The sequence below is a fragment of the Megalopta genalis genome, chromosome 5 (genome assembly GCF_051020955.1).
Source record: "Megalopta genalis isolate 19385.01 chromosome 5, iyMegGena1_principal, whole genome shotgun sequence".
Lineage (NCBI taxonomy): Eukaryota > Metazoa > Arthropoda > Insecta > Hymenoptera > Halictidae > Megalopta > Megalopta genalis.
Genome location: NC_135017.1, coordinates 32,072,965 through 32,100,884, shown reverse-complemented (window position 1 = coordinate 32,100,884; position 27,920 = coordinate 32,072,965). Strand labels below are relative to the sequence as shown.

Below are 27,920 nucleotides of genomic sequence, written 5' to 3'. Positions count from 1 at the left end.
TCGGATAGTGAATGAATAACATTAATTTTATATAAAATGAAAATCTTTTTAATCATGTTATCATAATATTGATATTTTGTCGGTTGATCCTTTTGTTTTATTACTTCATGCAATCGCTTGGGCATGTTACAGATGATAGGTGTTGTACGAATTTTGCGATTCAATTGATCCCATACATTTTTAATCGGATTTAAATCAGGCGATTCAGTAGGCGGATGCAGTACTTTTGGACAATTGTATAATAAATATTCCTGTACAATTCTGGTCTTGTGTTTAGGATAATTGTCCTGATAAAACTTAAAACTGTACGTATACCCATATTTATAGCACTTGTAATTAAATTTTTTTTTAAATGTCCAAATACTTCATTTTGTCCATAATACCATGGATAAAAACTAGTTCACCTATACCTACAGACGAGATATAACCCCACACTATTACACTCCTACCACCGTGTTTCACTGTCGGTTTTAAATTTGAAATGTTTAATTCTGTATTTACTTTACGCCACACCATTCTTTGACTGTTGGATTCGTAAAGATTAAATTTGCTTTCGTCCGAAAATATTACATCATTCCACCACCAGGTGTCTTTGTAAAAATATTCTTTTGCAAAGATCAATCTTTTCTTGCGATTTGCTTCGTTTACGTATAGCTTTCTACGAGGAACTCTTTCGTTGTAATCATAAGTTTTTAATACCCGTCGCACTGTGTTCGGGAATCTTCTTCCTAGATTCTACGAACAACTCCTTTGTTAATTTTGTAGCATTATGTCCAGAATCTTTCGTTATTTTTCTTATTATCTTGCGTTTGTCGCGAGAGTCTAATAATTTTGGACGACCTTTCTGAGGGATTAAATCGATTCAATCCTCACGAATGTATCGACGTGTAATATCTACCACACTACTCTTGCTTATATTTAATAATAATAATTTCTAAAAATTTCTTCCTTTGCGTCCCATTTTCACAAGTAACTGATATCTATCACCAATAATTTCTGTGGTACCGAGTTCTCACAATGAATTTTTATTTGTTTATAAAATTTGTTTATAAACAATGTGTGTTAGCGGCGTTGTCAATGTAGTACAGTATTTTACTCTGGCATCTAAGATGACAACATCTGTTCGAATATTTTTGCGTCGTTAAATTTTGTCACAATCTTGCTTATCGCTTATTATGCAAAAGAACATGTGCAATAAATAAACAAAATTTATGTTTTTATTTACTTTAAGAAATGCTTTATTATATGAGAAAACAATTGATTCAATAATACTATCATAAACAATAAAAGGGAGCAATAATATTAATGCGAGTTACTGTATATCGTTACAAGGTTACAAGCCCCCGCCGACGCAGTGCGACAAACTTAGGACGCAATTTAGAACCCACATTACACTTATACATATACAATTGTAATTGTTCTAAAGTTTGTAATATACTACTTTTTACCAGTCTACTTATTTGTTAAAAGTCAATTATTCCATTCCCTGATTCGAAGGAGTAGTTGGTACAACCCACAGAGATACACCTTTACCGCTTAAGGTGTATCTTCATTTCGACACCCTCACCTACCTAGTGATGCCCCGGTTATGAAATAAGCATTGGTTAGTTGACGAAATCCTATTCTCATAGCTGACGCCCCGGTGATGAGATAGACATCAGCTAGTCCACGCATTTCCTTACCAAAACACCAAAATCGCTACAAACCTCCGGCCACGCGATGCCACTAGAGCCTCGGTTCGTAACACATATATTATAAGTCAAAACTTAAAACTTATAAGGAGCGTCCTGTATATCTACTGCAACAAGCAGTGTTAAATAAGCTTATAAAAAATGTGTAAAACCGGATAACTATAACAGTATATTGCAAAACTGTAAGACTATAAATGTACTTTCCGAACTAAGGATGATCCTCACTTTCCTCTTTATCGTTGCATTTCGACGTTCATGTTTAAAGTTTAACAGGTTCGATGCTATGTGTACCACCGATGGTACACGCTTATGTATTTATTTAGTGCAGTGAAGAGATATTTTATACTAAGTTTAAAACTGAAGGATATATTTCCACCCAAAAGAATAAGACATTATAAAAATGCAGTATAGAAGAAAACAAATAAGTTGTATGTGGAACGTGTTGAAGTGTCACATTCCTTTTCTATACATCTAACAAACTCGAATAGCAATGTCATGTAATATTACAAAGTTTCAAGGTTGCACATTTCTTGCTTCTCTCAAAAAATAAATTTTGTTACATTCCGTTAGTCGTCTAGCTCATCTTACAGGTCGAGGGCCTAATGACTTCACGTGGCTGGAGGTCTGATATGATTTTGATGTTTTGATAAGGAAATGCGTGCACTAGCCGATGTCTCCTTCATTATCGGGGTCCTTAAGATCGGCATATTAAATTTGATATTCCAAATATATAATTATAAGTAAATATCGGAAAATTATTGATATTTACAAAGAATACGTTCGAAACAATGCTTATGTCAGTAATGTCTAATTTTCCATTTTGAATTTTGCATTTTTGATAACATATTCAAATTTAGCAACTTCAAAAATATAAGAGTTTCGATGTTTATAAGATACGTATGAAGTTATGGATTGTTTTTGGGAAAAGATACCACCACAAAGAGTACGGTGCGATACTCAACGCTGTACAATGTATTCCAGATATACATATATAGGTGACTAGAATATTTTCTCCATAACTGCGAAAAAGATCACAACTGTAATTGGCAAAATTGTGTCCATAGTATTGAGGCGATCCTCCTCCTCGAAACCAGTAATGCCCAGCGTAGTGAAGAAAATAAGTTACGTGTGACCGGGTGAACCGGTGAACATCTACCGAGTGAACATTATAATTTTGAACTACGTTCGCGACACGACGTAAGACCTCCGTCTGATCATAGTTCAGAATTATAACGTTCGCACGGTAGACACACCACGTCGCTGTGGGGAACTTACGCACATACATGGCCCCACTCCTTGCATAACTCATTTTATACAGCGCCCCTCGCGTCCGTACATTTCCCCAAAATCTTCTACAAACCACTCACTGTGTCACACTGATCATGCCTTAACCCTTAGCGGACGACGACTTGTTTGGCGGAGTCGGGTAGCAGGACGAGACGATTTTTGCAAATATGACAAGTGTCTTATATGATACAATAAAATGATCTTACATATAAATTATCTTACAAAAACGTTATATTTCGTTAGTTTATCTATATTCACACTTTTATGAATATAATTTTACAAAAATTATGATTTGTAATTTCGTTTGGTGTGATAGTTTATAAAACATTGATCAAGATGCATTCTTGGTTTATCTGGACATGTATCACAGAAATAAGTCGTCTCATGTCTTCCCCCTGGTTTGTTTCGATTGGAACAAACTTTGCAATCTCTCTTTGTGCTAGTAACAATTACATGCAGTTTCCCATTTAGACGAATTTCGTCAGAATTGGACGTCGAACTTGAAGATCTATCTCCTGGTTGACGAAAATCTCCTCTCAATTTGTTGATCAAAATTTTGCGAAATTCCAAATGTATAACTGGTTGTTCGTTTCTCTACCTTTTTACATGTTTGTAGAGAATGTATGAATTGATTAAACAAATTTCCAGTCCCCAAAAAAATAATTTGCGCCACCACTTCAGGGACTTTCTCATAAAACAGTACGTTGAACAATATTGGAGATAACGATATCTAACATAAAGGCAAGATCTAACATAATAGGACCGAGACTCGCTTCTCGTCCGCTAAGGGTTAAACATATTCAACAGAGCTAACGAGATGTTGAGTATCTGTGAAATTTACACTAAAGCAAGCAAAGCCAACGATTGCAATTTCTCTCATTTTTTATTCTTTTCTATGAATTTTTTAACATAACACTGAACACGATATAATTATGATCATAATTGCTTGTGTGACATCTCCTTTAATGTTTCGGACTTCAACTTATTACATATAATCGTAATTACTTCGTGTTTAGTATTTTAATTAGGATAGCACGAGAAATGGATGATAAACGTTTCATTAAAGGAAAAACAAAAAATAAGGAACTTTGATTTTTTAATTTAAAAGACTGAGCTCGCTTGAATCCTTTAATGTTTGCCGAACACCTTGACCATCAGTTCCTCATTCCTTTTTAGTTATCCCCTGCACTTATAATGCCCGAAGTTGCGCTAGTTATGGAGAGTATGTACTATTACTTTTTTTATTACTATTACTGCTCTTTCCTTTAAGGGAAATTTTATGGGAAAGAAAGTTTTCATAAACAAGAGATTAATTTTTCGATAAATAGAGAATTGCTTCAATACTTACCCTTTAACCCCCCTCCATCCATTGCAACGACCTGTATAGAATAATCTGGGGTGCGCTCTCTATCCAAACAGCATACCGCAGTCTTTATGACGCCAGTTTCTGATTCGATTTCGAAAATCGGTGAACCAGTCTCTTCTTCAATGACGTTCTTTTCAATCGAATAAACCAGTTTCGCGTTGGTGCTTTCATTTGGATCATCGTAATCGATCGCTGTCATTGTCATTACAACCATTCCTGAAATGGACATTAAGAAGTAAATAAAGTCGGTCGTTTAAAGCATGGAGATAGATTACAATAGTCCATTTCATTCGAAAATAAGTATTATGTTTCATCACAATATGTCAAGATAGTAAGTAAACTGCAAATCTTTATGCAAATCTTTGTTTTCCTGTAAATCCTGCTGTTTTCTTTTGTCTATGCTACTCTTGTTGCATTACTGCGAGTCTCTAGTAATATGTATTTTTCATTCTTATCCATTTTCTAAAAATTTACTCAAATTATTTGGTAAATATTTATTGTAGTACTTTTTCGAATTTTGCCTATTTCAATCGACTTACATTTGAGAAAGCTAGTTTAAGAAGTTCATCATATACCAGGAACTTTGAGAAAATAAAATCATTTTATTTTGTTTAAAAACCACATATAAATTTTTCTTATTTTGTTAACATAATTTCTACTAGTTTTATTCATGGGGCTTGTTTGAAATTTAAATGGAAGTATACAAATTTGTTTATTGGCTTTTGTGATAGGTATCACCTGAAATTCAAAGTCAAGACATCCGAATTACAGTACTGATTTACCGCAGTTGCTTCTTTGTCAATGGATTTGAGTGTTTAAGGAGATCTAACCCAGAACTACGTTTATGTTTGTGTTTGTGTTTCCGCTTATAATTTCTAAGACTGCGAACCGATGTCAATTGCAAGACAAGCATGCCAGAATTTAATAGATCCCTTTACTTTAATAGATCAAAATTACCACTTTTTCGGCACATGGGCTTCATGAAATGCAACTCTTATTATGATATAAAAGAGGTTACAACTTCGGAGTAACGAGTACCACATTGTCAAAGGCAGTTCCAATCTGTCTTTACCCAGATATCTATGATTCATCTTCATTTGTTTCGAGTTCTTTGTATACTTCCCTACAGCCGAGTCTACGTATAAAAGTTTAGCGCATGTACTAGTAGTGCGGGAATTCCGACTTTCACTTTTTCATCCAGTCCCTACTTTACCGGACATGATTATGTAGCCTTAATTTTTTATTTAGACTTTTCTCCTTCATCTTCGGCACCATTAATGAAAATTTTCCTGGATAATTTATGTACACGTATCTGGTTTCAGTGTAGAACTAAAGCACTTTAAACAGAAGATAATGATTATGTAGCCTTGATTTTTTAGTTTGACTTTTCTCTGTCATCTTTGGTATGATTAATGAAAATTTTCCTGGATAATTTATGTATATGTATCTGGTTTCAGTGTAAAACTTTCACTTTAAACAGAAGATAAAATAATTTAGCAAAATTTTGAAAAATCCGCTAAAGTGAACAATTACACTGTCCGACAAAATCAACTATTTTTCTGATTTCCTATAGCCACTATGAAATTTTTGTAGAGCTTCACTTCCCGAACAAGAATCCGAAACCGAATTGCTCCATCACCCTCAGTTTTTGAAAAAAATGAGGTATTGCATGAAAAGTACAAACGTTAAAAAGTTTTAATCGATCTCAAAAGATATAGGAAAGTTTTTCAAATATAGTGGCATACAATCTATTAATTGTTTTTGGTCCTAAATAACTATAAATTAATGTCAAAGTTTAAAAAAGTGTTGACGTGCGCAATTTCTCCGGAATATTTTTGTATTTTTACGAGAAGTTCTCTATTCAGCACGAAAACTCTACCCAGGATCGGATTCTGTAGCATTTCTGAAGAAGAAACGGCCCGATAGAAGCGTCGGAACGATGTACATGTATTCGTCGGTAACATGTACACGATATTTTGTCGCCATGTGCTTCGCTGCTCGCTTCTCTCTGTCTGACAGGGCCGAAGCTATGCGTAATCAACACCGATGGAGGGATCCAATTGAGCACCCACTTTTCGTAAATAATATTTGAATTTTTTTTAGTACTTCAATGTTCTGCTTTTTTTACATATTTTTGTGGATAATAATCACCAAACTATGATATATTTCACACAAAAAATCACACCAGAGTATTTGCAGTGGGTAACGAAAGTATTCTAACACTAGTATAATTTTGACTTCTACGCCATATAATTAAATAAATATTTAAATATATATTTAACAATATGTTTCGAGAAGAACGTTTTGAAAATGACTATTTATTCATATGATCGTATCATGAATAATTAGTTACCATTTCTTCTCCAGAAATGTGTACAGAACCGATCCTGGGTAGAGTTTTTGTGCAGGACAAACAACTTTTCGTAAAAGTACAAAGATATTGCGCAGAAACTGCGCACGTCGACAATTTTTTAAACTTTGACATTAATTTATTGCTATTTAGGACCAAAAACAATTAATAAATTGCATGCCAATATATTCGAGAAACTCTCCTCTATCTTTTAACGCCAATTAGAACTTTCTAACGTTTTTACTCTTTTCATGCAATACCTCATTTTTATCGAAAATTTGAGGTTTTTACAAAAGCTCGTTTTTTTCGAAAACTGAGGGTGATGAAGCAATTCGGTTTTCGGATTCTTGATCGGGGAGTGAAGCTCTACAAGAATTTCATAGTGGCTATAGGATATCAAAAATCATGTTGGACAGTATTATCATAGATTCCTCATTTATATGAGCAGGTCTTGTCAATTGGTAATAAACATTATTGCTGTTACATATTCGTAACCTTTCCGCTACGGTGACTCTACTTGCGAATGCGCTACCGCAACACGGAACAATTCTACTCTATTATCCAATGAGTAGTGTTGGATTCTCAAGCCAATAAGTCTATTCAAGAATTCGATTAATTTTAATGACTTGTACCTATGTACAGATGGAATCATTGTGCTTAACAAGCTTGTCAGCTTGATGCTTGTTCCAAGTCGAATTGTCGAAATAAGGCGAGACGGTCGAAATACGGCCTATGTCCGCGTAGATCCTTCAAATAACACTTTACATATCTGGACAGTTTTTCGAACATTCAATTTCGTTTTGCTTTGTTCCAGGTTTGGCTTGACTCACAATCAAGCTTCAAGCCAACGACTCATCTGAATATAGTGGACTTGTATACTCAGCACTACCAATGAGCATCAACTGTTGATGCTGACTATAATCATAGGTAATGTTTGGTAATCAAGCCAACAAGCTTATTCAAGCCTCCAATTAGCTTGAACGACCAGTACTTACAATCAAGTGAATCTTTGGTTTAAAGCTTGATCATAAGTCAAGCCAATTCAAGCCAAATCAGAATCAAATTGCAACAAGGCGGAACGAAATTAAATTTATGAAAAAGTGTCCAAAAATGACAGGCGTTATATAAAGGAATGAGGATACTGTTCTTGAAGGGTTGTACGGTTTAGGAGTGTACGCTTTATTTCGACAGTTTTGCCTTGTTTTAATAAGTCAACTTATGTATGTATATGTTTGACTGGCTCGAGCGCTTTGGAACAAACTTCCAGATTCGACCTGTATATAGATACAAGTCATTAGAATGCCCAATACTATTCTACGTTCAATGAAAACTGGCACAAAATGTAAACAGAACGATCACGTGACTGGTGTTGCGGTTGCAGCTGAGTGGCTGTTAGACAACGATGCACAGAGACGAATTTTAGAGGACCCACGTTGAGGACCCAAAAAAAAATTGTATTTTCACATGACAGGGATGACAAATTGGCTGTCCGCGGACCACTCGTAGCCCACGTGTACACGTCACCACACTCACACTCATGCTTCACATGCCGCACACATGTCAATTCCTCTCGTCACTCACATTTTTGGTTGTGGGAGAACTAACTAGCTGAAATGAGAAAGCATACGGCCTGCGACGGAGAAGAAGTTTGTCACTCCTGTCATATCACATTAAATTGTGTTTAGCAAGTACGGTACCTGCTGTGCCATTTTCCGTTACATTGCCAAAGTAAACTCCCTGTGGGAAGGTTGGCGCATTGTCATTAATATCCTTTAAGTTCACTTGAACATCAGCGTAGCCGACCAGACCTTCTCCGCCTTCATCTTGAGCAAACACAGTGAATCGCCACTGAGGCCTCCCATTCGGTTGATCCCTATCCAATGGCTGGAAAAATATAATAATAATTTGCATGTTTGAAGCTTTAACAACTGACCACAAGAGGAAATTTTAATAAAATACGGAACTAGGATTCTGAACGCATGGCGCCAAAGAAATTGGCTTTTAACCGATTATAGATTTTTTGAAAAATCACAGAACTCTACAAAATATTTACACGAATGGTATATTATCTTGGTAACTATTGAAATCACAAAAGACACTTTTGAAGTTTGGCTTCCAATGACCCCGAAATATAATGTCAAAGTTGGCTGTATTGTCTCTCTTGGTCTGTGTAGTTGCCTTTTCTTGAACTGAATTGTAATCATTAGATTGAGGATTTTATGTATATATGATAAAAATGTGTATTTCTAATTTGAAACAATTGAAAAATTAAGAACATTTCATAATATCTATGTAATATTTTTCTCATTCTGAAAATCTTAAAAACTAAATGAAACTTCTAAGTGACTGCTGTTTGTTCAGATGCAGAAAATTCTTGTTTTTCATGAAAATCCGTAGTCTAGTAATCATCGTGAACAGATAATTTACGTTTCATTTTTCCACGAAAGTTACTACAAATTACATTATAGTTGACAGACTATAAACATATAATATAAAAAATATAGTAATGCATGATTATTATAACAAAATATATAATGTTATTCATGATCTTAGTTGTTCATAATTTATTTTAGAAAATATTGTTTGAAAATACATAAATTAATAAGAAGTAAAACGACATAAATCGAAGGAGAACAACATAACAGAATTGGAAATTTACAATAGATTATGAACTTGGATGACAGTACAGATCACAAATTATACAAACCTGTAATACGTAGATTTCTCCGCTGGTGCGATTAATGTCGAATTTACTATTTGCTGGATTATCAGGATCGATTCCCTGACCCGTTAAGAAATAAACAATACTTTGTACTCTGTCCTTGTCGCCATCGGTAGCCGTGACCTGTGTAAAACAAAATAAAAATAAAAACATATTTTGTATATTGAACGTATGTACATATGTATATTCGATGTGTTGTAATCATATGTAAAGAGACTTCCTTGAAAAATTAACAAATATTTAAGCAATCGTTGTCAGACTCTGTATTTATTTAGAAAATACATTGTTATATTTCGACTTGTTAAAAACTTTTTGTTACTACACTATTCAAGATTACTCTTCATACATGCGGTATTTTCTAACAGTTTACGAAATAATCTAAGAGAGTATAAACTCTCTCCGGAGTTAAAAGAGTAAATTACCCGTAGGACATCTTTCGGCAGCGTTCTATCGTCTTCCTCCGTGATCTGCGTTCCGTAAATCGGACGTTCGAAGACAGGTGGATTGTCATTTACATCCTTCACGTGTATGACGACCTTCGTGTGATTTTCTTTCAAGTTATCGGAAGCAGTAAGTCGAAGCTCGTACTGCAAGATTCAAGGAACAAGTGAACACATAATATTGGAGTAATAGCGTCCGTAATAAGTGAAATTTAAAATGACTCCTGAGAATACTGACATATTAAAAAAAAAAACAAATATCTAACGAATGCATAGTAAACTTGGTACACAAAAGATCGTCATGAATCTAACATCCTTTCCATATTAGCGCTTTCAAAACTTCACCACAAGAATACACACTTATTTCATCTTCAAACATTTTTGTCTTGAATGTCCTTTTAAAACGCGAGATCGTTTTAGCGCAAGTAAAGTACTGGATGCATATTTTAACTATACTTATTTATTAAGCTGTCCCATTCAGAAATATCAATGCCCCTTTCAGTGCCATCAATTTGTGAAAGGGATAAAGTAATTACGTTAGGACAATGGACTTTAATTTGAATACGATTTGGATTCAAAATTTCTCCGTAAAAGTTCACTATTTCGACTCCCGAACATGATTTATTCATACGGGCATGGCCGATTTTACGATCTCAAAATGTCGTATAGACGACTATACCACGTTTATTTATATAGTCAAATGATAATTCCTATGATAATTTTTGTTTACTGTGTTCGGAACAAAATTGTCCCTTTTGCGCCACCTTTACCGTACTATCGTAAATTCTGTTTAATTGTCTCTGAGCTTGTAAACAAAAATGGACAATTTGGGAAGAGGAGATACGATTATTCAAGCCTCACGGCTCGTTTTTATAGTTGCCGATTGTCAAACGAGTCGTAAGGCTCGAATAATCGTATCTCTTCTTCCCAAATTGTCCATTTTTATTCACAAACTGAGGAACAATCGGAGAGAATTTACTATATGTGAACGCGACTAATAATGTGATGGTAAATTTATGATCGTTTCTCGTATAAGAAATAACGGTTACAAGGAGTTAATGAGCCTTTACACTAAACAGCTAAGTTTAGGTGGTTGGTAAAATGTTGGAAATCAACATCATAAAATTACATTGTAAAAGTAATAATATGGTATACATGATGCGGTTGATACAATAATACTTGCCACCAATTTGGCAAATTCAGTAGCAATAATATTAACCCTTCGCACTGGGAGAATTTTTGCGGCTTACAAAATTGATACAGCAATGGTTTCTACTCTTGCACGGCTTCAAACCGCAGTTTGATCAGTCAGCGAGGGTAGGAATAGAAATTGATTTGCTCTGATTAGCTCACGATTCATTGATTGAGATTGTATGCGCAGTGAAAGGGTGGGGATACAACTACACTTGTGTTTAAGCAGGTGGAAAGGCCAGGAGTAAGATCCAAGATTGTGATTTGTGCGAATATTAAAGAATAATAATTAGTCTTTTTAAATAAAATCTGGCAAAGTTATTAATTTTGATTATTATCATAATTATCAGAAGTTTTGTTATGTACCCTGAGAGGTGACACTATAAATGGAATGGATTAAAGTAACGATAAATAATATGACGGAAGCAACCGTACAATGAATATAAATGCTTTCTATACTATTTCACGGTGGTATTATGCTCGCCGTTTTGTGCCACAAAAAGAATATATTAAGTATATTAGAAATAATATATTATTTAGTATATTATGTAAAAGTATATTCCTTTTACATTTTGCAAGGTTCAGTGTTACAGGGTTTCCTGTTTCCTTTTCTTTTTATTTTCTTTTGTTCAGTCACAGAGTAATGTACTTACCCTTTTCCTCGTCTCGTAATCCAATGCACCCGCAACGTAAATGGCGCCAGTCATATTCTTCACAGCGAATGCGCCGCCTACGTTACCGCTCGTGATCTCATATCGAATACGCGAGGCTGTAAAATCAAGAAAAACATATCTTCAGATAGGCATCTATTGTTTGCTGCTCTCGTTTGGTTACGTCGTGTCGCTTAAATTACGATTATGACGATTCGATTGACCTTATATCAGCAAATTTCAATTTCGATCAATTTTGATTCTTAACGGTAAAAGAAGCGTGGCTTTGATTAAATCTCAAATAATTTCATTTTTGGTTTAAACTTTAAACGATGGAGATTAAATTCTTACGCCCTTCGCGTCGTTTCATACTTAAATAACGTTTCATTAAAGGAGTACAAAACGTGGAAATCGAATTTCGCTGTGGAACTTTCTCCTGAATTCTACCGAACAATCTATTCCTCCTACACAGAGCTTTATACGGCTTTTACGTAAACCTCTACAGAGAACGTTCGTGCAATATTTGCTTATTATAATCGTAATGTTCCGAGCTATCGATGTGTCGATGATCATCGGTAGAATTTAAAAGAAGATTGTAAAAGAAGTTGATTCACCACATTCAACAAAAATATTTTAACACTAAATTAAGAATTTGTGCTTTGTTAGAAGAAACCACAATTTGTCTTAATACTAATTCACATAACTTTTCTGATCCTTATAGTCGACAGAAGTGTTTTAACTATTCTAGTTCATAATGAATTTGTTTAACAAAAACCGAATTATCGTAAAGTACCGTAAATGATTAAAAATGCTTGAATGTCATTTTATGCTTGTTGATCAAATTTCGAAACTTCAATTTGATGTTACAATTCCGTAACTAAGCAACAAACCTCCCAGCCGACTCTTCGGCGATTCTTTTACGCCGCGTTCGATACTTAACACTTTGGGCTGTGCAATATTTATTAAACCAGTGATATTTCGAATATTTGTTGCTTTCCTGGAAAATATTCCAGAAGACTTCTTCCGAAGAACATCCTTGGAGAATTCTCTCGGGAAACATATTTGATCATAAAGACCGAAGAAATTAGTTTACGTCCGACCTCTTCCACTCTTAGAACGACAGGTTCGAAGTTGCAGAACCGTAACCGTTAAACGAGTTTTATGACAATTTAATAACGTCTCGAACGTTCAAGTTCTTAATTGAGAGCCGCCAGATAAATATGTTTCGTGATTACACATAACCATCTAGTATTTAAACTTCTGTAAACAGTTTATGCGTCTTGGGAGCTTCGGCCTGCAGAGACTGCAGAAAGGCGGATAGATTTTGTTACTCGACGGTACTTATTTCTCGGGTTAAGGTTAAGGGTACTGAACTTCGGGCTGCGATAAAATCATTACGCGGAACAGACCGAAAATACGTAGCTGTCGCTGGAGAAGTTTGATCAATTGTTAAGAACTCGCTTATTCGACTGAAAATTTATTTTTCACGCCATGCAGTTACAGCGTCGCGGAATACTTGTTTCGTGCCCCATCGGTATGCGGCACATATGGTAGTTTTAGTATACCGGGTGTCCCAACAGTTACTCGAAATCGGGAAATGAGGAGTTCCTGATGTCATTTGAAGTAACTTTTTCCTTAGCGCAAATGCAATCCGCGGCTTTGTTAACAACTCGTAATCAAAGCCGCGGATTGCATTTGCGCTAAGAAAATAGTTACTTCAGATGACCTCAAGAACCCCTCGCTTCCTAATTTTGAGTAACTTATGGGACACCCTGTATACCTATAGATGTGTGTAGACATCATTTTGTTTTTATCTATAACTGGTTTCACTTTTCATTTATTTAATTAGCAGTTTTATTAACTGGTTCAAGATAAGTAAAATTAAAAATTATGTTCTCCAACTTTCTTATCCAGGCTTACGATAAAAATTTAAACAATTTATTTTAGGAATATCTGTAACTTATATGCATGTTGAAAACTTCGTCGAAATTGGTTGCCGTTAATATGTGCTACAACAATTAAAGATTGTAAATATGGCAAGTTTTCACGACATTCGATCATTAATTCCGTTATAATACAATCACTAGAATATGATTTATTAACGATTTTTATCCATTCATTGGTCGTTTGACGTATTTATCACAAAATTGTATATTATAGTTTCAAAAATACAATATAACTATCAAAAAATGCTAGAATTGTGTTCGTGTATTATGACGATAGTAGCAAAGATCATCCAAGTAGCTCGCTTACGATAATTTCATTCAGATTAAGTCACGATTTGCGAATGATCACTTTAACAAACATAAAATCAAAAACATTTTTCTACATCAACTTATTTGTCTATTAAATTTTACTCATCATTTATATCGTTCCGTATATATATTTCCGTATATTAAGTTTGTATTTTGATCGCCACCAACAAACTATTACACCATAATACCTACGTTATTTTTATACATTATACTTATAGTTTATCTCTATATGTATACTACATATAATATATGTATTATATATATTATATGTATTATATATATTATATAATATATATATACACCAAATATGTATTAGACGCATATATTAGATATTGTATGAAATATAGAAAAATATGTATACATATAGAGATATTTTTCTATATTTCATACAATATCTAATATATGCGTCTAATGCATATTTGGTTCTTCAGAAGAACTCATTAATAACACTATATTAAAATGAATTAATAGGAAATGATGTTTAAGTTACCGAGATACAGGCGAAAGCAAATAATTGATCTTCTGATGTATTATACGTATAAAAGCATAAATCGGAAATGTTACACTGTCCGACAAAATCAAACTTTTTTTCTGGGTTCCTATAGCCACTATGAAATTCTTGTAGAGCTTCACTCCCTGAACAAGAATCCGAAAACCGAATTGCTCCATCACCCTCAGTTTTTTAAATAAACGAACTTTTGTAAAAACCCAAAATTTTCGACAAAAATGAGGTATTGCATGAAAAGTACAAACGTTAGAAAGTTCTAATTAGTGTTAAAAGATAGAGGAGAGTTTCCCGAATATAGTGGCATGCAATGTATTAATTGTTTTTGGTCCTAAATATCAATAAATTAATGTCAAAGTTTAAAAAAGTGTCGACGTGCGCAGTTTCTCCGCAATATTTTTGTATTTTTACGAAAAGTTCTTTGTTCAGCACGAAAACTCTACCCAGGATCGGATTCTGTAGACATTTCTGAAGAAGAAACGGCCCGATAGAAGTGTCAGAACGATGTACATTTTGAGTAGGTCGAGAAAATGTTCGTTGGCAACATGTACACGATGTTTTGCCGCCATGTACTTCGCTGCTCGCTTCTCTCTGTCCGACAGGGTCGCAGCTATGGGCAATCAACACCGATGGAGGGATCCAATGGGGCACTCACTTAGCGTATTGGGCGTGCCATTTTTTCTAGTACTTCAGTGTGCTGTCTTCTTTTACATATTTTTATGGATAATAATCACCAAACTGTGAATCATAAATTAAAAATGGAGAAATAATAAAAGAAAAATGATGAACAAAAAATATTCATTTTATTCTGAATTTGTTCGAATTACAAGTATATCATGTATACAGTTATCATTTAAATTATAACGATAATACGATCATGAATAAATAATCATTTTCAAAACATTAAACTTCTTGAAACATACCGTTAAATATATATTTAAATATATATGGCGTAGAAGTCAAAATTATACTAGTGTTAGAATATATATATATATATACTTTCGTTACCAACTCCAAATACTCTGGTGTGATTTTTTGTGTGAAATATATCACAGTTTGGTGGTTATTATCCACAGAAATGTGTAAAAAAACAGAACATTGAAGTACTAAAAAAAATTCAAATATTATTTACGAAAAGTGTACATGTTGCCAACAAACATTTTCTCGACCTACCCAAAATGTACATCATTCTGACGCTTCTATCGGGCCGCTTCTTCTTCAGAAATGTCTACAGAATTCGATCCTGGGTAGAGTTTTCGTGCTGAACAAAGAACTTTTCGTGCTGAACAAAGAACTTTTCGTAAAAATACAAAAATATTGCGGAGAAACTGCGCACGTCGACACTTTTTTAAACTTTGACATTAATTTATTGATATTTAGGACCAAAAACAATTAATACATTGCATGCCACTATATTCGGAAAACTCTCTTCTATCTTTTAACACCAATTAGAACTTTCTAACGTTTGTACTTTTCATGCAATACCTCATTTTTGTCGAAAATTTTGAGTTTTTACAAAAGATCGTTTATTTAAAAAGCTGAGGGTGATGGAGCAATTCGGTTTTCGGATTCTTGTTCAGGGAGTGAAGCTCTACAAGGATTTCATAGTGACTATAGGAACCCAAAAATCGTGTCGAACAGTGTTATCATCGATAACATATTTGTTATTTTCAGCTTGACTTTTTATCTAACTAGATATGTAACTAGTTGAAATTAGAAAAATTTGTGATGATTTTATTCAGATTTACTTACACTCGTCGTGATCTTTGGCGGTGACAGTGAGAACTGTGTGCTGAATGTCCTCATTTTCATCTACTTCAGCCTCGTAGAGGCCTTTATCAAAGTATGGCGGATTGTCGTTCTTGTCAGCTATTCCAATACGGATGAATTTCGTTACTGTAACAAACGGAAAAATCATTCTGTTAGAGTTAGAACTGCGAATTTGAACAAATGTCTGTCGTTACACAAGATAGGAAAATCACTCGCAACGAATGTGGGTCACACAGAGTACTTTTGAAACATGTAAAGCTTCCTAGATTTCCTTCCGATGTATGTCTTCGAAGTAAAAATTCAATTTTCCTTCGTTTCCTACATCTTGTTACAGTTTTATATTTCGTCATGTGCGTATGTATGCATGTATGTGCGAGGCAGGAGTGATTTAACCGAGTTTCGCGTATTTGAAATTTGACATTTCATTGTTTCCTTTTATAATTTCAAACTTGCTTGCGTTTCTAATATACATGAGTGAGAGAATAAATATTCTTCAAAATGGTTGGTAGAATACGTTGAAGAAATAATCTTTCCCTATTTGAAAATTGAATTTCGTTGAAAAAAAGTATTGTAATAAAAAAATTAAAAGCAATGCTCCTGTTAATACTATCATCGTTATTATTTTCCTTCTAAATATTTCGCATACAATATTGTTTTTAGTATTAAATATTATTAATTTTTTCGGATACAATAAATTAAATTTTTTAACACAACAGATTTCCATGTATTACACATGATATTTCAAAATTTTCCAGGTGAAATGAGGAGATTTATTCTTTACACGAAAATAAGAAAAGAAGAATTACATAAGTTTTTGCAATAAATATTCTATTGCAGAGTTGTAAGCAAACACATATTGCACGCGTGAAATACGCGGTAACAAATTTCCCATTGTAACGTATTGTACTAGCTGAAGTTGTTACAACTCGTTTAATTGCTAAAAACCAGATACAAATATCTTCACATTAAATACGGTCAAACCTGTTTCTGTGCGGTCTATTTTATGCGATTTTTTTATGCGGTATATGAATACATACGTATCAAGATTCTGTTCGCCATATGTAAGTTTGCTGTGAAATTAGGTCAATCTCAACAGTATTGGCATCACCTTTTGAATATTTGTGTTTATGTGCATATTGCATCAGCCAATTTCAATACATATTGCACCATCTAATGTAACATTAGATAATTATCGACCTTCGCGATGCGTACATTACATATCTTTTGACCATTAAGATAGGATTAATTTTATACTGAGATTACAGGTAAATTAATTACTTTTTTCTATTTAGATATAGTTTTTTATGATTTTTATTTTATTTTTAGACATAAGTACTCCCTTAAAATGAATAAATAACCAAAAGAAAGTGAAAAGAAAGATAATTGTATTATAAACTAAAATTGCAATATTAAATAGACTAGCAGATGGTAAAGGATCCACAGCTCTTGGAAAAGGAATTTAAATTAGGTGAATTCACTATAAGAAGCATGTAAAAACATGCAAGTAAAATAAATGTATTTAATAATGAAGATGATAACAAAGGAAGGTGGTAAAAGAACATATTATTTCATATTCAAGAAATATTTTAATAAAAGAACGAAAAAGGCCCCCATATTTTGGATTAAAGACTCAACACGAAAACGAATCCCTATTGAAGGAGATTTAATTAAAGAGGAAGCTAAACAATATTTCAGTCAGCTGAAGGATTTAGAACTGACTACATGATAAAAAATAAATCATCTCTAATATCTAAAAGTGACGAAAGCCATTACGTACCAGTTCATCACAAGAATATGCGCGTTTTGGACTACGATGAATAGAATTGAATTATATGCATTTTGAAAATTTCTCTATGTTTAAAATGAGAAATTAAAATTTTTCAAAATGTTTCTATCTGTCATTTAATTATTTATTTTATTTGGAAAGCACTTTCTCACTATTTCGTAAAGCTTTGACATATTTTCTAAGTGAGACATTTTTTAAGGGGTCCCTCTTCACTGCATAAAAAAAATTTTCTTTGATATGTTGTGAAGAATTATTTTGTATAGATATTTATGAACTTTCTGAATATTTTTTGTGTGTTTTTTTCTGCGGTCCCTTTCTACCGCAAAAAATCAGGTTTGACTGTAATCGAAATAATTTTGTTATTAAGATCGCTGAGTTTGTATGGTACTCAATGGTGCCACGAAAAGTTCTTTGATACGGCAATAAATGATGTAGATACATATTCAGGGGATCCTGTTTAACCTTTAAACCATAGCTATTCAACAGGTTTCGCAACGAACAAGGACAAAGCCACGGGCTAAGGGCAAAGCTACTGGCAATCGTCTTAGCGAAGTGAGAACTAGTAACAAAACACAGAAATGTTACGTAACACACGCATTATATCACAAGAATGAAATGAACCTATCTACATTTTTACACATTCTTTCCTTGCCGATTGAGAAATTGTCTTCTTACAATTTTTGGAACGCAGGCGATTGCAGGTTTCGTAGGAATAATCATTAAAAATAAACCGGCAATTAAACCCTGTCTTTTAGAGTTAAAGAGAAGAACTGTTCAAATTGAACTCAGCGCCACACGCTCGACGACAGAGGATGTCAGTTGCATCTCCATATTCAGAGAGCTAGGATTCACGAGGTCTCGGCAAGCTGGCAGAACACGTAATCGGCGAGACGCTTTGTTCGAAATATCTATGCACCATTAATAGGCGGATTATTAAGATGAATTCCCCCGTCAATTTAGTGGATGCCGGAATGCTGACTGCTGCAGGCAATTTGCCACGATTTGGCTCGGTAGCGGAGTATCTTCGGAGGGAAACTCGAAGTTTAATTCGTATCATTCTCTTTGCATGATAAATACTTGGTAGATACTGCCACTACGATTTATTGCCAATGCGATAAACGCAGAAAATTTTCAACAAATCGACTCAATTTTCTTTTAAAAATGACAATGGTTTATGATAGCTTACAGATTCACAATGTTACGTCAAGGTATTTTTTCATCAAAATTGGCGGCGAAATACGATGAACGCACCACGAAAACGTTCACCCCTCTTTTCTCGTTTCCAGAACAAAAATAAACCCTCCCTTGGAACAATGAAAAGTTGGCTGAAAACTGAACAAAACCACAGTGCCTGGTACGAAAATTGAGAATAACTTTTTTAAAATTGGACCAAACAGCTTGAACTTTTTTGAGGTATTCGAGGAATTAGTTTACTATACAAACTGTAAACAATTTTTTTCGACAAATACAATTAGTTGGAAGGACAAGAAAAGTAAAAAAGTTTTACCTTTTTATACTATCTTATCTGAGCCTATAACGAAAATATAAATGATTCTTTTTGTAGATCTCGTGAGAATTTCATAAAAAAGTGAAAAACATTTTGTGATCTTTTTTGTCATTCGAACAACTACAAGTTTGTTAGAACATTGTCCTGTAAAAGTCCCCACAAAATCATTCCGAATATTTTAATGAGTAACTGTATATCAAAAAATACTGAACTGAATATAACTATTTAATGATCTAATTGATAAATTTAAGAATGTTTGGTTTATAACGATGCGTAATGTGCGGAATCTTATTGAAACGAGTTAAAGTGTGTAAGCGTAATGCAGCATTTGAGGTCTGTATTCAGCTAAACTGCAGTGAAAAATTCCGACTTCGATCAAATTTTCAACATGCATATGAGCTATCGAGATCTACGAAAGACATTTTTTAAGTTTTCGTTGTAGCTCAGATAAAAAAGTTAAAAAACTAGAGTTTTTATTTTTTGTCACTACAGTAGCAAAATTTAAAAGAAAGCACTTTCGTAATTGTCTAGTGTAATCTATCATACAAAAAAATTTAAGTCGTTTAGTGCAGTTTTTAAAAAGTTATTTCGTTTCAAAAGGTATGCGAATACTTTCTTTTACCCACTGCAGTTGTCCGACCTCAAATCAAATCACTGTGAGACTATATATGATGTAGGTCAGACCTGGACGAGAGCTTTCGATCGCGAACCATAAGTTCCCACTACCAATTCCTCACTTTCCCCACTACTTGGGTTCCGTAAACGCTACTACTACTCCCCGCCGCAAGCGATAGTGTCGCGTGAGTATGTAGGGGTGCATAGTGGGGACGAGCCACGGAATACGTAAGAGGAGGAAAGAGCCACGTGTGGCTCACAAGCTGCGATTCGCTCAGGCCTGATGTAGGAGATTCGTTCAGAGGAATTGTCAATATGCTTACAGTAAATTCTCAGCAATTATTCCTCAGCTTATAAACAAGAATAGACAATTTGGAAAGAGGAAATACGATTATTCAAGCCTCACGGCTCGTTTTTATAGTTGTTCACAGTCGGCGACTATTCGCACATCATTCGAATCCCTTCGCGGTAAGAGCTCTTGCGCATGCATGAAACATGGAATGTATTAGGTCTACAAGAAAGTTCTCTCCGTTTAAGAAATGAAAGGAAATAATAGATTTTTTATAAATTTAGTAATATTTATTGTACAATATAATTTCTGTCGTTACTTAAGTCCTCTTGCCAGCGTGATGGCAATTTGTGAGCAACATTTTTCAAAAATATATGTCTCAAATGAATATGTGCATATCTATTGAAATTTACAATGACATTATCAGACAGAATTTTCCGGTAGACCTAATAGTCTAGAAATTAAAATGTTTATACCGTCAAGAGATAACACACTTGCATTATTATCATACATTAACCTTTTAGGCACGACGCGCCACTATAGTGGCTTGCTCTAGTAGCTCACTCGCTCATCGTTTGAATCAAATAATCGTCTTCATATGCATTGTTTCACACTTCTTTTGTCTTCACATCGATTTACAACAGTCTACAGGGTGTCCCAAAAATGTCTCGCAATCCGGAAATGGCGGGTTCCTCGGATCATTTGAAGCAACTTCTTCCTTTACAAAAATGTTCTCCGAGGCACCGTTAACGAGTTATTAACGAAGCCCAGTTCCGCTCATTGGCTCGATCGCCTCGCGCCAGCTGAGCTCGCCTCTCATTGGTCACTGTTTTTCGTTAATAACTCGTTAACGGTGCCTCGGAGAAAATTTTTGTAAAGGAAAAAGTTACTTCAAATGGCCCGAGGAACCCGCCACTTTCGGATTGCGAGACATTTTTGGGATACCCTGTATATACAGTATCAGACTCTGTACAGTACACATCAGACTCTGCCGTCCAGAGAAATAGCCTCGCGCAGAATTCAGTCGTACCTAAAAGGTTAATGGATTATAAATCAATAAGAAAGATTAATTATAAGACAATGGGCAAAATGCGTGTATTGCATGAGACAACCACTACAGACATCTGCACTGGACCTGTGCCGTCCAGTTCCGCTCATTGGCTCAACCGTCTCGCTTCAGCTGATCTCGCCTCTCATCGGTCACAGTTTTTCGTTGATAACTCATAAACAACGCCGTGCATTGCATTTGCGTATCCGTGTGTGGTGACGTATAAAATCACTTTTCTCTTCGTTATGTACGGTATTTTCTTACCGTAGCGTTTGTCTTTGTTTGTGCAAGCCATGTGCAACCTACGGAGAATTATTAAAGATTGCAGACGCTCTTCAGGTCGAGTCATCAAGGGCACTAAGAAACCAGATAACGAGTGCACATACGCACTATTATTTTTAGATTTTTGATAGTAGATAGATTTTTGTTGAGATGTTAGATGGACTAGCAGAAGGACTCAACTTCTTTATTTGAATCTATAACCAAAATTCAAATAATGCACTTCGTATGTTTCGGTAATTTATATGCATGCCAAAAACTTCATTGAAATCCTCTGACGCAGAGATAAACGATGGGCATTGAAAGATGACAAAATCTCTGTAATCAAAAGTTGTGAAAAATGCGATTAACGCTATTCTTTAATTGCTTGTAACTCGTAACAGTGTTAACAAATTTCGACAAAATTTTCAGCATTCAAAAAACTACCAAGATGTACAAAATGCATTATTTAAATGTCCATTCTAACTTCAGATAAAAAAAATATCAAATTTTTATCTTTTCGTCATTATAATGAATTGAGATATAATATAGTATTATATTATATAATAACGAAGGATTACAAAATTATAAACATATAAAATATAAAAATTTTAAACTGGTGCTGTAGGCTATAAGTAAAACGATATCTTTTCTTTTGCTCGTATTCCTTCACTGAGTAATTAGTGACACTGTCACTGTCTATCGTTTCCGCTTAAAATATCTATTCTTCACACTGCCTGCGTCGCTCATCATATACACTGGTAGATTCATTTCGAGTCATCACCTAGTAACCTAGTCCTTTCAGCATGTTAACAAAATTCAAATCGTTTGATCCAATTATAAAAAAGTTATTCTTTTTCTACTGACAAGGGGAGGTCTCTAGGGTTTTTAGCTGAAGTCAATGTTAAAGTTGCTAATAAAAGGTCAGAAAGATGCGCTTTGTTACGACGCGAAGCAATACGCGGCAGCAAGTGGGGGAGTGTCCCACACGTCGCGATCAGGCGGACCCTTCTCGTCTCTTATTTCCCAATCTTGAGTAACTGTGTAGTGCGTGGACAATAGGATTTAATCGAGTAGGTTATTCAATCCGGGCGCATCTGTCCAATCATTGGGCCATCGAAAGGGTGTCACAGTTCTTGCAATGAAAGGGTTTCAGTCTATAGAAAGATTTCTTTTGACATACATTTTGAAAAATAGACGATACACCCTTCCAGATAAACCTATACACATGCAAATATAACTCTTAGTAGTCTAATAAGTGACTTATAACGGAGCTTCTTTCTTTAATCGTACAATTACTGGAACATTTCCCTTAGTATATTATGTATCAAAATCTTAGATAATCGTAAAATGAACAATGCAGGTTTTACACTCCAAATTATTCCTTTCATAGATCATATTCACCTTTGTGCAAATCAAATTAACACGTATTCACCTTTTTGCGAATAAAATTTACTTATTTGTAATTAATTGTATTAAAAGTCATATTATTACTAGATTTACGAAGCGCGATCTACATGTACCGAATTACATGTACCAAATTTTTTAATTTACGATTATTGAAATTTTAAAAGCGCTAGAAATCTGAATAAATGTATGTTTCTTATTTTTATGAAGCAATATAAAACAGTTGCTGTTAGTACTCTGTAAACCTAGAGTTAAGCTTCGAAATTGAATAATTATTGAAGACGAAGATTATATTAAATTATTATTACTATATTAAATTCATATTAAATTTTAAAATTAGATATAGGGACGTATGGAATAACATACAATGCTACACGAAGTAATAAAAAAATGTACTTATATGCAAATTAATATTTATGACTCTGAAAACTCCAAAAAAAAATAACTTGATATCAGTCACATTCCATATAAAATATTTTTTGTAATATCAATATTGGAACAGACATTGAGGTGGCCGATTTTAAGCCAAACACTCTGTACAATATTCTCTTTGATGTAAAGATAATACTTGAAGAAACTGCCATTTTGTTGTAAAAAAATAAATCCTATATAAAAAGTGTACGATAATATCTCGAATATGTAAGATAGCATGCGTACGAGAGTGATCATGGTACAAAAAGTTCAGATCCATCCATCCACATTACAGTTTTGATTCTCGAGTTACGATTGCCAACCCCCGTATATTTGAGGTTACGTTGGTTTAATTTTCGTCCAAAATTCAGGAATGAAAAAAATTGAGGAACCGCGTTAACATTTGAGCGAGGAACGACGCGACGTGGAAGCTGAACTATAGGATTAATTATGCTGGTAGGTCGTTCCGCAGTGATTACTCTCTCCAACGAGCAAAACCGTCTCGTTCGAGTCTCAACAATTCGGGGGTTTCCTTCCCTCGATTGATTCGCGACCCACTTTCTCTCGACCATAATTCTTAATGCGCGGCTTTCAACGATTTATTGCTAACCGGAGGCGATAGGAAGGATTTCGTGTCGTTCCTCTTACAAAGAACCCGGTGGTTATAGATACTCTGCTAATATCTGAATGTTTTCCGTGCGCTTCGACTAATTTTAAGATTCTCTTATATTCGAAGAATGGGACGGTCGTAATAAGAGAATATGTGTCTTCCTTTTCAAAGGGGTATTACCTTATCGTTCGTATCATTGTATATGCTTGTTACATTTTCGGTAACAATTTCGAAAATTATAAAATATTATGACGAACGATGGTTATATGTTTCCTGAAATTTTAGTATAGTTAAAGATAAAGATTTTATGAAATATTTTTCTGTAGTGTTTGAACTTAAATTGTTGTTGATTCGATGCTTGTATGTACAGTGAAGTTGAAAAACTGAATAATTCCTATATTCAATATATATATATATATATAATAATAATAATAATAATATTTAATAATATACAATATTCAAAATATAGGAATGATAAGAAAAATAGTTTAGATAGAAACGGTATAGTTCTGTATAAGTAACGAAAAATTGAGCCAACAACATTCGAAGAAATGAAACACAGAATTCTTGAAGCATGTAAAAATTGTTCAGCTAGTGCGGTCAGTCAAACAGTTTACAACAGTTCCGCAGACACGATCAGCGTATTCACGAAAGAAAGTTATGCAAGAAGTGGGATAGGTTGCATTCGTAGTTCAGAAATACAATAATATAGAAATTTTTGTACTCTAATTGGCTGACAATTCACTGGTAAGACAGTGCTGCCTTCACAGTCAAAGAAAAAGAGAGAAAACAGCGAGTGAGCAGGACAGCATGAAATCAGCTGAATCACATGTGGAACAAGTCACACCGACGTAAGGTGTAGCTTGCCTCTCTCTACCGTGCTTGCGGTCTTAATAATAAAATCGGTTACCTCATAGGAATCTCGAATATTCCGCCAAGCATATTTGCGAAGAATGTTCAATACATATTGGGATATGTTAAGAAATAAAATGTTTTATCGAAGATGCGGGACGTGGTAGCTATTAGATATCTAATTCAATATTAACCCTTCGCTGTCACATTTCCTATGCGTAACATGCATATCATATTGGATCATTCAGACGCAGTTCAGTTTTTAAATAACTATCACTCAAAACTGTTACTTAACTAACTATTTCCTTTATTAGAACTCGATATTTCATTTTCAAATATATTGAATTAATTGTCACTTTCATTCTTCTCATGATAATATCACTTTTTTGATAATAAATGTTAGACACTTTAAACCAGTGTGACAAGGGAGAGTTAATAATTATGTTATTACATGTAAAATTTGTGTTCAATTAGCTCTTTTATTTTCGAAATTTATAAATTTGTGTTTTAATTTGAATAAACCTTGAGACAGAAAGAAAAAAAATTAATTTTATTTATTTACATGTTATTAATTAGACAAGAAATTAAAGATAGGCATTCCCCTTAATGGTTCGAAGGTACCCCTGACTTCTCCATTTCGTAGCCAGATATTACAGGAAGATTATCCTTATACCTTAACACATATTCGTCCGGTAATTTTTTGCACCGCTATCCACAAAATGCCGGCATTTTTTTGACACTATCTGTAGAAATGATATGGTCTATATAAAAACAACGTAACTTGTATCATGTATTTTTCATAAAAACATGTATTTTTCAGTGAAATTTTGGAAAATGATGTAAAATAAATTTGTCTTTATATATAAATTTTTTATTTTTTTTTTGCTCTCTGAAGTTAAAAGAAAATTAAATCCATAAAAAAGTTGAAATGAATTACTGAAAACACAAAGTTATTATTCTCTTTTTTATTAGATGAAGCAAATTATTTTCGAATTTTGTCGCAGGGGTTACTGCGACGGTTTATATAAAATAATCCGAGAGAGTTTTTTTGGTTTTTATATAACGAGAACTTTAATATAACTTGTAACAAAAAGGCGATGGGGTACAGTGTGTAAAAGGTAAAGTTAAACGAGTGACGGATGAGACAGAAATATGAACACGTCGAGAGTCGGAGGAAAACTAGCTAACTAACGTCTCCCGGTCGAGAGGTCCTCGTATTTATTGGGGAGAGCGTATTGAAATTGGTAAGGGAAGGTCCTTGGGAAGGGCGAAGGCCTTTCCCGAAGTTTTTCCGACCGGGGTGATCCGGAACCTAAGGTCCGAAGCTGTGTCCCAACGTTTTTATTGTTTTATGACGGTGTGTACGCCTTGCGTCGGGAAAAGCCGAAAAAGGCATCTGCACACCCCGCTTTTGGAGGACATGGCTTTTTATGTCTGGTCCGCCACAGAATCTTTAATTTTATAAATAATTAATATTTCTTCAGCGAATGGTACTGTTCGAAACATGTTCCAGTATGAAGGGGAATGTTGCATTTAATTTATTTAGAATTAAAAGAACAAAAATCAATTATTTTCTGTAATATACAAATGACGAATTTTCGTCATTTTCCAAAATATCAGACATGTACGAAATATGCGTTCCATCGGATTACTATACAACTAGCTACATCTTGAAAGGCTACGCTAAACCCTTAAACCTATCATAAATTAAAATGAAAGTCGAGTCTCTAATATACATTTTAACGGTAAATATATCGAGCCGGTCAAAATGACCAACTCCTGCACACTGTGTGGTGATGTCGCTTCAAGGCTGCACACTGCTTGATCAGCTCACGGAATGTGCAATCTTTTATCCTCCCCCCTCCCTCTGCATTAGAATCTCCTGCCATTTTCGTGCACTCTGGTCTAACTCCTGCACGCTGTGCGACAATGCTCCATGACACTTGACACATCTCTACTATCTACACTGCGATTTCATGTCGCATCCCCTGGATGCTAACATTGCTAGCACACTACTAGTTCAGCTCAAAACATGGCATAAAAATTTTTCGTACTTCCAGCCAATTTTAAATGCCACTGTAATCACCCCCACTCCCAACGTCTTCGATAGTACATTTTATTTTTCATTGTGGGAAATAAGGCCGTTAAATTAAATATTTTACGTGCATATATACAACGCATACACAGACATCATTGTTCTTAATAACACGAAAAGGTAATCAAGAGTTACAAAGCTATATTATCTTAAGTATTTCAGGAATAAGTATAAAAAGTAATTTTTGTATATTTAGACATTTGTTACATCAAACCAACATTCGCTCAATTTTTAACATTTTACATTTTCTCGCCCTAGGGTTCACACCAATATAATGATAACCCTAGCCAGATTCTGTGCAATTTGTCAAAACATTTCCAGGGAATATATTTATCTCAAAGTACGTCGAACATCTTTCGCAAATACACTGGATGACGTGATCGAGCATCCGAAGATGGAACAGATTTTATTTATTTGAAAGTTGAAGTTAAGGCCACAAGCACGGCAATGTAAGACAAGCCAGATTTCCTGTTCGTGTGCACAGTCGCTTAGAATCTGGTGGGTATCATTTTGTTACTCTCTATTGTATCTCCTTCTTTTTCTACAGTACTTACGGGGAGCTGGATGAACAGTAAAATAGGCTGAGCCAGCTTAGGGAGCACGAAAAGCGTGCAAGAATAGGACCTGTTATTGTACGATATCACGCTGTGGACGCGCCATACCGCTGTGCAAGACTTCCGCATATACGTCGACTGCCCCTACTCTTTGCATAACTTATTTTCCAGTATGCAATGGTCACGACCCAATGTATACAAACATCACGCGTAATAGACCTAAACGAAGATTCTTCATATCGGAGACTCTTTATTACGAGA

At 34.4% G+C, this 27,920-nt stretch overlaps 1 protein-coding gene across 10 annotated transcripts in view; it reads right to left on the bottom strand.

Annotated features, from left to right (window-relative positions):
• Nucleotides 1-27,920, bottom strand: part of LOC117227927 (neural-cadherin) — a 716,163-nt gene that overhangs the window by 32,971 nt on the left and 655,272 nt on the right. For all 10 annotated transcript variants that reach the window (XM_033483477.2, XM_076522349.1, XM_033483481.2 and 7 more), the window contains 6 exons: nt 16,210-16,353; nt 11,701-11,816; nt 9,839-10,003; nt 9,402-9,539; nt 8,392-8,578; nt 4,327-4,560 (listed from right to left, as the gene is read on the bottom strand). In XM_033483477.2, coding sequence (XP_033339368.1) covers nt 4,327-4,560; nt 8,392-8,578; nt 9,402-9,539; nt 9,839-10,003; nt 11,701-11,816; nt 16,210-16,353 — 984 coding nt within the window. The remainder of the gene's footprint in view (nt 1-4,326; nt 4,561-8,391; nt 8,579-9,401; nt 9,540-9,838; nt 10,004-11,700; nt 11,817-16,209; nt 16,354-27,920) is intronic.